A 12118-nucleotide genomic window follows, 5' to 3' on the forward strand; every position below is an offset into this window, starting at 1 on the left:
TGATCGAGCCTGTGGATATTCCACGAAAAAGCAGAATGAGATTTGGTAGGATAAAGCTAATAAACATGATATCAGGTAAGGACACATAAATAAACATTTTCTGGATGTTTTTGTCATAAAAAAAGAAAAGGTACATTTGTATGTTGCACACAGGGTATCATATCCATATGTTTTTATCTGTGCCCAAGCTCAGTAGGCTATAGAGTTTGATTTTTGGCCACCAGGGGGTGCCTGAGAGCCCCAAACCCAAGACACAGTATAACACCAGATGTTATATGAATGCAGTAACATGTATTTATTTACACCAAGCACCTTTTACAGACCTCTTTCCAGCAATGTGCTGTAATTATACAAGAAATGAGCCATAAATCACCAATCCTTCATCCACCTCTCCTCCACTGAGTGTTGCTTGCTGCCATGATACCTAAACCAAAAACAGTAATAGAACTTGTCAGGTGACTTCCATTACCCAGCAACAGTGCAACAAGAAGCACAGAAGTTCTTGTTGAAGATGTGTTTAATTGCCTCTTAGTGACCTATGACTATTAGCATGTCATTGACAACAAAACCTTACAATGTAGTCTCTGTTTTTTGTCAGATTTTTCTTTTAAAAGCCTGACTTGTTCAGATTCAGACTTACATTCTTTAAGAAATGCCTGAATACTTCCAAAAAAATGGTCTAAGCGCTAAACATGCTCAAAAGAAATAAGGTCTAAACACTCAAAATAGGTCTAAAATGGGAAAGCCCAAAAAATGTATAGAGGAATTGCCCCAACATAGGCCAAAATAAACGAAAGCCATGAATAATATATTTGTATATTATATTATATTGCAAAAGAATTCCAAAGAACTAAATATAAAGAAGCAAAAATAATACTAAGGAATAAAAGACACATTAATTATTATAGAATCCAAAATGAAAAACCATAAATTAACAAGAGCCAAATTTCTAAGCCAAAGCATCAAGACGATAATGGTTCAAAGACAGACAGACATATAAATTTGGGAGTCACAAAGAGGCTGAACAACAAAAGCAAGATGAATCAAATGTTGTGGTATGAGGGACAGAGAATATTCAAAGAAAAGTTGGGGTGCCAATACAGGAACCCTGTTTGATAATAAATTAACAAAAAAAAATGGCTTTCGGCAGTAAAGTAATCAAGGATTCAATGTTGCAAACACAAAACAAATGCACATACCCACTGATGGCTCTTTGCTAAGGGTCTCTCTGTGGAGCGCCATCCTATAGTAGGTTCAGGCTGAGACTGAGACGCCACATTCTGGGAATGACCATTTTAATAGTTTGGACCAGAAGGGGCAGAAGAAGGGTGGAGTTATTTAGCCTCAAGGGGCATATTCTCAGAGATGGGGAAGGAAGAGACGAGATTGTTAGCAATAGCGCCCCCTCTTGTCCAGGAGGGGTTTCGCATTCCTGATCTAAGCTGATAAGCGACAGATGCGCAAGCTTGACACTACCTAGTGCTTTAAACACGGGCCTGAGACAGGCTGTGGGCAAAAGTGGGTCCCAGGTAAGCTGTATAGGTGCTTAAAATATAGGTTAATTTAAAAACATAAACTAAATTGGCAAAACTAATGAAAAACAAAATATCAGATAAAAGAACTAAAATGTTTGCATAGGATAACATCACAAAATAGTCAAGAAAAAGCTCTGGCTCTGGAAAGTTGTTGGTCATTACTTTTATAGGAGCACACAATCTGAGATATTCTCCTTAAAACACTGGCTTTGAGGAGAGTAAGGTGGACTTGAGCGAAGTTAATTCTGTTGTAATAGAGGGTGCCTGGTCTATGATGGACTCACAGAGAGGCCTATCAAGCGTCTGGCTGAATCCATTAGTTATTTGAGTGCATTGTGTCATATACGAGTCAGTGCTCTGTGCGCGATGGAAGCAATAACATGTCTTGTCAGATGTATTTGTGAAAAGTCAAGTCCTCAGTATTGATTGCTCAGAGTTGTTCCAGGTGATATGTCAGCCTCTCATTGAGATTTGCTCATTTATAATCACATGTATTGGCTCAGTAAGGGGAGCATTTGGGGATAAATTCTGCTCTCTGCCTGAAGAGTCGGTGTCCTTTAAACACCCAGAAAAGCCCTACAGTTCCAGAGTTTCTCTTTTTTTCTCAGTGATATGGCTGCCTAGGGAAAGGTTTTTCTTTCTTTCTTTGACTGACATCACACCCATTTAAATGATCATAGCATACAGCTTTAAGTCTGACAGCGAGCCAATGTACACGAAATTGTGTCAGTGTTTTTCAATAAACTAGCACTCTTCAGTGAGATGGTCAGTGAAAATCTAACCCAGGGTTCTTCTTCCTGCCTTGAATGAAGACGCATTCCAGCTATGGTAGAGTTGGTCAAGCTGTCCACTTTAACACTTTAGAATATTAGTCGAACGTCATCCCTGAGAGACAATTTAAGAAGTGATGAACTGTGCCTGTCTTTCTCTTGGCAATGTTCGATTTGACATATATCTGCGAGTCTGACTTGTCTATGAAGAATATAACAAAAAGATCAAAAAAGAAACAAAATATTATAAGAGCATCTCCAACCATTTCTTTTGAAATGGTTTCTTCAGATTTCTTCAGACTTGCAGATGACAGATGCTATCACGTTTCTCACTAACTTACTTACTTTTTGCTTGTTATACCTATTGGACCACTACTTCCTTACATATAGCACTTTCTGGTAAATGGTCATAGATTGATCAGCGATGAAGATTGTACCACCATTCTTGTACCTAATACTCCAAAACTTTAGCCAGTAGGCCACACTGCCTACCTAAGGGAAAAAAAAGCAAAACAGATTACTTGTACTAAAATGCCTGATATATGTGTACACCCTTATGCCAATGGCTGCCCATATCGTCTACAGCTCGTCAACACCCTCGATGTGATAGAGCAGATAGTAGAACAGAGGAGGGTGGAGTGATCTTGACTGTCTAGGGATAACACCAGGTTGAAAAGCTCGTCTCACCTGTCGAGACTGTCACGTGAAGTGGCAAGTTTCCAGTGGGCTTAAAGAGTTCTTGCTTTTTGTTTTGTGTTTGAGATGTGACATTATAGGAGCCTGTACATTTCTTCATTGTGTTGCCATGGTGATTTCCTTCTCTCCCACCCTGTTCAAGACAGTTTTATACTTAAAAGTTTTCATTAGGCTTAGGTTTCCCAAAGTGAATTGTTCTTCTCTTTGTTTCATGTCTTTTGATCACCTGCCTTGACAGGCCCCTCGCCAGCAGATTAGACAGTAAGGCGAATCTGCAGCAATGTGTCTTGCTCTGCTTCAGAAGAGCACATTGGTGTAAGAGGACACCTATAATTACATAAGTTTGTGTTTCTTTTTGGTTTATTTTTTCAAGACAGTAAGATCGATGGCTTCAATGCTCTAGTGACACGGTTGGCACACAGGTCACAAATCCCATTCTGTCACAGTGTTAGAACACTGGCACCGTGCTGACATGTTGCCAAATGTTCCACAGGGGGTCTTACAGTGGGTATCAATATAAAATGCTGGCTGCTGGCTCACCAGCTGTTCTGAGAGAACAGAGGAGGGTCAGATAAACACGTGGCTGCACTTTTTGCTTGTGTTGTGAAGATCCAGGAGCATTTTCTGGACTTTATTCTGGGCGCCTTAGGAAATGCTGTCTGACATGGTAGCAATAATACCGGTATTTATTTATACCACACCTTTTCATACAAAAAGGGTAGCCCCAAAGTGTGTTAGAATGTAAAAGAAAAATTATGATTACGAAAATAAAAAATAAGAAAAAAACAAATACTGTACATAAATAAAAATGGAAGAGTCATTAATGGAATTAAGCCTAAACAAAATTACCATTGACTAAAGGCCATTTTTTGGTATATAATAATGAACTTCCACAGAGGATATGAGGTATATTTTTAATGGGAACAGAAGATTAAATGTAGTTTAAAGTCTAGCAGGATTCCTTTATCAGAAAAATCAAAAACAATCTTTCATCAAGCCCAAACATGTACCAGAATCAAAATCAAAGAAAACACAGCTTTAAGTCTCAACCAGAAAATCTTCTAAACCTAACATTAAATTATTTTAAAACAATTTTAAAGACTTTAACTAAAGTCTTAAATTAAGACCTTTATCAAAATAAGATTGCACTTAAGTCCAAAACACGTTGCTGAAAAAGTTTAGAACAAAACAAAGTCATAACAGATAATAATGGCAAAAGTTGAAGTCTGGATTGATAACCAATGCTATGGAAAGATACAAGGGAAGAGAGGAAAAAAAAACTTCAACAAGAAGTTTTTTTCACTGGTCTGTCTAGAAAAAGGCCTCATCCCAGGCAGACTGAACCTAAACTTAACATCTTTAAAAATAAAAAAATAATTTTATATCCATCAGTAAGAGAGCAAGAACTGGAAAAGGTCAACTTTTGTGACACAGGGTGTGTGAGACCTCTAAAATGACCATAAAGCAGGTCAGGATGTTTGGTAACCAACCCAGAAGAGGTTCACCTTAAATCAGCCAGTCCCCAACTTGTGGTTGCTGGCTTCGGTCTACACAGTCCTAAAAAAAGAGGCGCTGGCTTTAAAAGTTTAGAATACTAGGGGGCTTTGCCCCCTGCTCACATCGTTCATCAACCCTGTGCCTGCACTAGCCTCTTTGTGGTTCTGTCGCTCACGTATGGGGATGTGGTTGTGCAATTTAAACAGATTTTTATTTTCATGGTTACATATGCATAATAGAACTATTTTACATTACAGCGAGTAATTAACCATATTAAAAAGAGTAAAACGGAATAATCTGAAAGTAAATTATGTTTCATGTTGCTTTAGAGTTATTTGTTGCGTAATAGGATTTTGTTCTGTTTGGCTTTGAAATTAACACGCAAATAATTTTTAAACTTACACTTTTACTGTAAAATTTCAGTAAATGAAATTTTCATCAATATCACATTGAATTTTGATTCTGTATTTGGACTTTCATTTTGACAACACAGCGTATAACTGCCCGTGATTGAGTTTAGTTTCTTTCCCTCTACAGTAGAACCTCTGGTCACGAACGTTTCCGAACACGTACAACTTGGATTACGATCAAAAAGTTTGCGAAAAATTTGCATCTATTCATGACCACAAAAACACAGGTGGCCAGTTTCCCTTCCGGTTTGAATGACTTCCCATTCTCCGTTTCTCATTTTCATTTGTTTGCGTATACGGGGCCTAACAAAGCAGCTGATGTTGCAAAAGGAGTTACTATTTTAACCAAGCAGAATCCTCAAGTGCTGAAAGTGGTGGAAAAACTGTTGCTAGTGTGGTTTAACGAGAAGCAACTTGCAGGGGATAGCGTAAGCGAGGCAATCATATGCGAGAAAGCCAGGAAGATTCATGGTGATTTGCTGAAAAAAAAATCCTTCTTTGAGAGTCGAAGGTGAGGAATTTAAAGCCAGTAGAGGATGGTTTGAAAAGTTTCACAAGGGAAGTGGCATTTCATTTTTTTTCCCCGTTCATAAGGGTCTAGCCCGAACTCTTACAATGTTAGTTTTCTCTGTTGTTCAGGGTTTTACTATTACACTGCATTCTATGGTATAATTAAGTATTTCTGTTCTTAAAAAACTTAAAATATATATTTACATACAGTAAGTACGGTTTGGAACAGATTAATTGTATTTACATACAATCTAATGGGGAAATTATGTTCGGGTTGTGACCAAATCGGGTCGCGTCCAGAGTTTTGGAATGAATTACGATCGTGACCAGAGGTTCCACTGTATTAAATAAAATGACTTTTTTGAATGTTTGACTCTGAGATGTGTTAATTGTCTTTGCAAAAGCTATTCAAATGGGAAACTGTTAACTTTTTAATTCGAATGGCGTATCAAGATCTCCTTTGTTGTGTAATGTTATCCGTGGAAGATGTACTGCATTACCTTTCTTGGATACAGCCTTCTTTCTACAGTAATTCGGCTGGTGGAATGGTTGTAGTTATTCTTCGGGATATTGTAAGTTGATGTTTTCATCTTCCGCACGATCACCACCAACTGTTTCAGCATAGTCTATTGATACGCATTTAACCAATCTGCCGTGTAATCGATCATCATTTTTGGCGTTAATTCGCTTGACTTCATTGTTTCGAGGTGCTAGGATTGCCCATGTACTCTTTTTTATGTTGATATCCCTTCATAAAGGAATTCTTCAATATGATTTAGACATAATACATCTTATTTAATTGGGAACTTAAAGTGAGGAAAACGTTAAAATTTATAAAAGCTGAGAGAGCAGAAGCTGTGTGTGGTATTCACATGAATGAGAGGTGAGATTACCATATAAGGGCGGCACGGTGGCGCAGTGGTAGCGCTGCTGCCTCGCAGTTAGGAGACCGGGGTTCGCTTCCTGGGTCCTCCCTGCATGGAGTTTGCATGTTCTCCCCGTGTCTGCGTGGGTTTCCGCCGGGCGCTCCGGTTTCCTCCCACAGTCCAAAGACATGCAGGTTAGGCGAATTTAAATTGGCCCTAGTGTGTGGGTGTGTTTGTGTGTGTCCTGTGGTGGGTTGGCACCCTGTCCGGGATTGGTTCCTGCCTTGTGCCCAATGTTGGCACCAGCAGACCCTCGTGACCCTGTGTTCGGATTCAGCGGGTTGGAAAATGGATGGATTACCATATACATGGTTGAAAATGGTTGAGAGGAGGGCAGGACTTGAAAAAATCTCATAGCCAAAGTCTCATCTCGCAGGACTTGAAAAAATCTTCCAAAAAGTCTTGTCGTGTCACAGGATTTTTTTATATAATAGAGAGACAAGAATTGTCCCAAACATATATCAAAATAACAAGAGAGATAACTATTAATCTCTGGATATTAGAGACAAGTCAAACAAAGTATTTTCATACAAGAAGAAGTAGAAAATATAACATAAATGTTAAAGACTAAAAGGATTTGCTTGAAAGTCAGTGCAAAGCAAGCATGTCCAAATACACAATATAATATCCAAAGATAGAAAAACAGTAAATCCACAGGAAAACAATACCCACAATCAATTCCTTCACACTTCAATGATCCACTGCTGAGATTCAATCAGTGGCTCAATATATAACCAGAGGGGTTTATCCACAATGTACACAAAATGGCAGCCTTAGTTTATTTGCTGCCCTAGGCAAAAGTAAAAATACAGTATTGCACTGTAACCATTGAGTCTCGAAGGCAATTGCTATACATATTGCTACAGACAGTAGAGCGGGCGGGTAGTGTGCTATTCCTCTTTAGGGTTTTGCACAAATCGCACACAGATGTCAGATTGAAGAATGGGATGTAAGGTCCAACTTGAAGATTCACATGAGTGGTGCATGGATGTCTGTTTGAAACGTGGGGTGGGGGTTCCCTTTAGGCGGTGGCAGGAATAATCAGGGGAAGATAATCTGAAGCCACCACCTCCTGATGCCAATGGCTATGGCTGTTATAGTTAACAAAGTACTTCCCCCTGAAAAGTTTGCTGCAGTAGGCAACTGCCTAGTTCATGTATATGATGGAGCCATCTCTGACGGCAAACACACTTAAAGTAACAGTACACAATAACTAAATCACAGAAATTACATAACATGAAAAATTAATAAAAAAACAAATAAAAAAAAACCAGAAGGTAATGCAAGCCAAGGGAAAAAAAAACTCTAGCTGAAGCACAACACAAAGAAAACAAATCCAAATCTGTAAACCAATAACAAAATCCAAAAAAACTGAAGCTAAACTTCACATCAAAAAAGTAAGTAAAGTCCAATATAATACTCATGGTAATCTTTACTCGATCAACCTCAGTGAACCACTGAGGGAACAGTCTCCTCCACCTAAATATACAGCCTGATGGTGGTCTCACTTCTTGAGGTTTGACTCATATAATACAATTAACATAGCCAGGAATCAATTATCCATCCATCCATCCATTATCCAACCTGCAATATCCTAACTACAGGGTCATGGGGGTCTGCTGGAGCCAATCCCAGCCAACACAGGGTCCAAGGCAGGAAACAAACCCTGGGCATTGCGTCAACCCACCACAGGGAAACAATTATACATAATGAAAAATAACTAAAAATATTTAAATAAAACAATATTAATAAAAGTCACATAATAATATAAAACACATGAATATAAATGAAAGAAATAGCTAAAATTGAAAATAAATATAGTCTAGGGAGCATCCCTGGCTGTAACATGACATTGGTCATGTTTAATTGTTCATAAAGAATGAAGATTCTTCTGACCCAACTAACTGCTGTAGTGTCTTATATGTCACTAGCTGTGTAAACCCGTGCTATAAAAAGCCCGGGGTCCTAGAAACTATTGAAGTTGTCAGAAAAAAATTGAAATGTAGAGATGTCAGGTAATTAAAAGTAACTACTCTGCGTATCTCTCTCCTAGGAGATTTTGTTTGCCGACGTGCTCGCAACGTTTGTGCATTAGTGGCTAAATGACTGTCTTTCTTAGGAGGTTTCGTTTTGCCAACGTGCTCCCCTCGCTTGTGTATTAGCGGCGGGAGAAAAAGTAAAAGGGATACCGTTTTGCTGATGTGCTCACCTCACTTCTGTATTAGCCGCAAAGCAAGTGACTTTCTTTGGAGGTTTCGTTTTGCTGACATACTGGCCTCGCTTGTGTATCCTCGAAGGTGGTGCCCTTACCCCGACTGCACCTCTCACTTCTGATCTGTACACTTCCACGTGTGAACGTTTATATATGAGATGAGCCATCATACTTTAATTCTCCATTACATTTTACTTCATAATGGAAATATTTTTTTCATTCGTCAGTTTCAAAGGCTGGCCAGACCTTGGTTCATCTTTGAAAGACGCTTCTCTATGACAGAATTTTGCACCCTATCTCTAGACTGTGATACATGAAGGGGACTGGTCCAGGTCCATGTTAACTAATTGGTGAGGACACCCCAAAGGTGTGTTTTGCCTGCAGTGTTGGAAATTCAATGACGGCATGATGCTTGATTTTGTAGTTTTTGGTATCTTTATTGATTTGGTCCTGAAACCAGATGCATATACCATTTACCAGATTGTGATTCATATCTATTAGTACACAATCAACACTGTAGAAGACCCCTTACAGGTTTAGTCTTAAAACATTTTGATGATCGATCATATGAGCTAAAAGCAATGTTTATATCCTGTTTCATGTTGCAAGCTGTCAGTAGAGTTGTGTCTTTAGTGAAATGCACTGTTTTGTATGTAGTATGCTCCACTGCATATTTTTTGTAAAAATGTGAAAAGGGCAAGAAAAACAGGTTTTTCTGTTACACCCAGTGAGTGTAATCGTAACATTGTTCACTTTCCAGCTGATAACAGAGAGCTTGTGTTACCCACAGGTAAGCTGACAGTGTCCTTCTGGTTAGTTTTGGTGTCTTAACATGTCTTAACATTCCTGGCCGGCAGGGTCAACGTCTGCGTGGTGTCTGTATATTCTCTCGGTCTCCATGGGTATCTGCCTACAGTCAGGTTTCCTCCTGTATACCAAATATATTGGCAGCTTGCTATCAGTAAGGTATTTTAAGGTAATTGGGAGAAAAGGCACAATCTCTCAAAACTGACAGATAAACAGCACCTAGTGACAGAGCCAAAACAAGAGACAAAATTTGAAGTAAAACAATTTTAAAAGTCAGAACCAGGCTGACAAACAAAAGAAGGCTTTAGCATAGATCATTGAGCAAAAAAGGGTTTTGATATCCGCAAACTCAGATGAGGAAATACTCTGAAGGATGACCTTTTAACCCATCATGTTATTACCAGGTGGTCAAAACCTTTGAGGACACGTCCCTAACAATGCTTGTCACAGTCTCTTAATGACAGGAGACACAAAATGGTGGTGAAAATGGAGCAAACGAATTCAACAAACAAAAAGTAAGCTGTGAATCAATAAACTGACTTCAGAAATAGATTTCTAGTCTAGAAAAAACAGAGAATACTAGTGGTCAGTCAAAAAAATGATAAAGAAAAGCCCTCAAAAAAATAAGAACCAATGGTTAACACCAAAGATGTGTGTACTGTGTTGTAGCTTGATGGTGCAACAATTGTTGCAGGCTTGCTGCTTTCATAGCCACTCTGGTGATGTTCTTAAAGACTTTCTGCCTTTCTATTGTTGTCAGGTCCAAATGAGACACCAATATTCGGGAACATCTCCCTTTTATACCAGAAGGGATGGGGCTTCTTTGGCTGTGTTACCCTTGAGGGGTAGTTTCTCTGGGCTGTCAGGGAAAAAGGAAACAAGACTATAAGCTACAGCGCCCCCCTCGTCCCGGGGAGGTACTACGTACCTTAGATGAGCCAGAGAGGTGATCCTCTGGTGTGAATGCATGAAAATATTAAGTTCAATGGGAAATCTAAATTGGCTTGAAGAATTTGAGTGTGCCCTGTGATGGACTGGCATCTTGTCAAGGTTTTTGTCCCACCAGTGTAGATTAGATCTGGTACCTTCGTAAATTGAAAGTGAATGTGGAAAATAAATGGATGGAATGATGAGTTTCACAAAAATGACACTACAATTTATTTTGCGTGTGATTATGGAATGATAAAACTCACTTTTTATTGGGTGGTAAAGCAAGAATTATTGCTCCCTAAGGGGTAGACAGCACCCTGTATCTCCTTTGGACCCATATATTCATCACACAAAGGGTTTAGATGGAAAATAAGGGAGGAGGAATGTGTCTTTTAAACATGATTAATATACTTTTGGTGCCTTTTTGTCTAATTTCATCGTTTGGGAAGTATTTATAGGGGTCAGGCATGCGCAGAGATGTTAAACAGCACATGGTGCCCCTTACTGTACAAATAATTCATTTTGGATACGATAAATATGGTAGGTAAACTGAATTTTACCAGTGTAACCCTGCTAGTCTAGTGGTGTGCAGGTCAGAAATAATTTTTACTTGTTTTTTCTCTTGTGCAAAAGGTGTTGCAGATAAAATGAAAATGAAGTTGGAGGAAAAAGCTTTTAATATATAAAGCTAAACACTTCCTGTGTTGATGGCATGAATTTCATTGGTAGCTATACACCAAGTTTTCACCAAAACAACGTGTGTCACTGCTAGCCTTGGTCCTACAATGATTGGCTGTTTAGTAGTTGAGTTGATACCCTGGACTTGGAGGAGCGCTTCATGACATTAATAGCTGTGTGGCATTTGCAGTGGTGCCCCTGCCTCCACTCTAATACAGAAATAGGACAAAAAAAATCAGTGTGATGTCACTGAAGGGGACTTCTAGAGCCCCTCATATTCTAGACTAGCAGCGTGGACGTATTTTTGGTTTGCCGGGTTTTTCTTACCTTTTTGGGTCTTCTGTTTTGCAGCTCTGTGAAGATTTGTTTAAAAGGATCACAGACAACAAGGACCCTGAATTGTCCCATTCTGTGGAGGTAAGCCATGACTTTTTCATCCTTAATTAGTGTTTGTTCATTTTTATAGTAGAGCGGGATGTGCCTAAGACTCTTACAAAGTTAGGTTCAGGCCAGAAAATTCTACTGATGCATTTTCTTGTGAAAAGTTCACTACTATCATGTTCTACCATTTTGTCTAGCCATTTCTGTATCACTCAGAAGGTTTTGACTTGTCTCTTGCCTGGAGTGGTGGGTGACCATTTTCATATTTCACTACCATTGGTAAGAAAAGTGGAAAGGTGGGTGGCAAAAGCCAAGCAAGAGAATCTTGCTGCATGGCTGATCACCTACATGGCATTGTGATTGTTTTTGTGTTTGGAAATGCCCCGACATGTAGGTAGCAAAATCACTGCATAGATATGGATTCTTGTGCTCATTTAGCAGCAGGTAATTTCAAGCTGACCGCCTATATTGTAGCAATGCTGTACAATAAGCAGACTTCAGACAGCAGCAAGTAGTCAATTGGTGGTCATTGTGTTTGGTGTCAGATACTCAGTGCTCAGCTCTCAACCCCACCTCTCCGTGTGATCATCTAACAGCAGCCAGCAGGAATAATCCATGATGGTGGAGAACAGAGTGATGCCACATCATTCCTGACAAGCAGCAAGTCCCAAAGTGTGAGTGCAGACTTGGATAAGCAGGAAACAAGAGCTTAGCTAGAATAGGTAGATTAAATAATTTGTAAATTTTTTAAACTTAAATCTGTACC

General features: G+C 39.1%; 1 protein-coding gene across 1 annotated transcript in view; it reads left to right on the top strand.

Moving 5' to 3' along the window:
* Positions 1–12118, top strand: part of LOC120525147 (kinesin-like protein KIF1C) — a 95127-nt gene that overhangs the window by 23867 nt on the left and 59142 nt on the right. The window contains exon 4 of the mRNA XM_039747211.1: positions 11323–11388. Coding sequence (XP_039603145.1) covers positions 11323–11388 — 66 coding nt within the window. The remainder of the gene's footprint in view (positions 1–11322; positions 11389–12118) is intronic.

This window comes from Polypterus senegalus, chromosome 3 (assembly GCF_016835505.1).
Source record: "Polypterus senegalus isolate Bchr_013 chromosome 3, ASM1683550v1, whole genome shotgun sequence".
NCBI lineage: Eukaryota > Metazoa > Chordata > Cladistia > Polypteriformes > Polypteridae > Polypterus > Polypterus senegalus.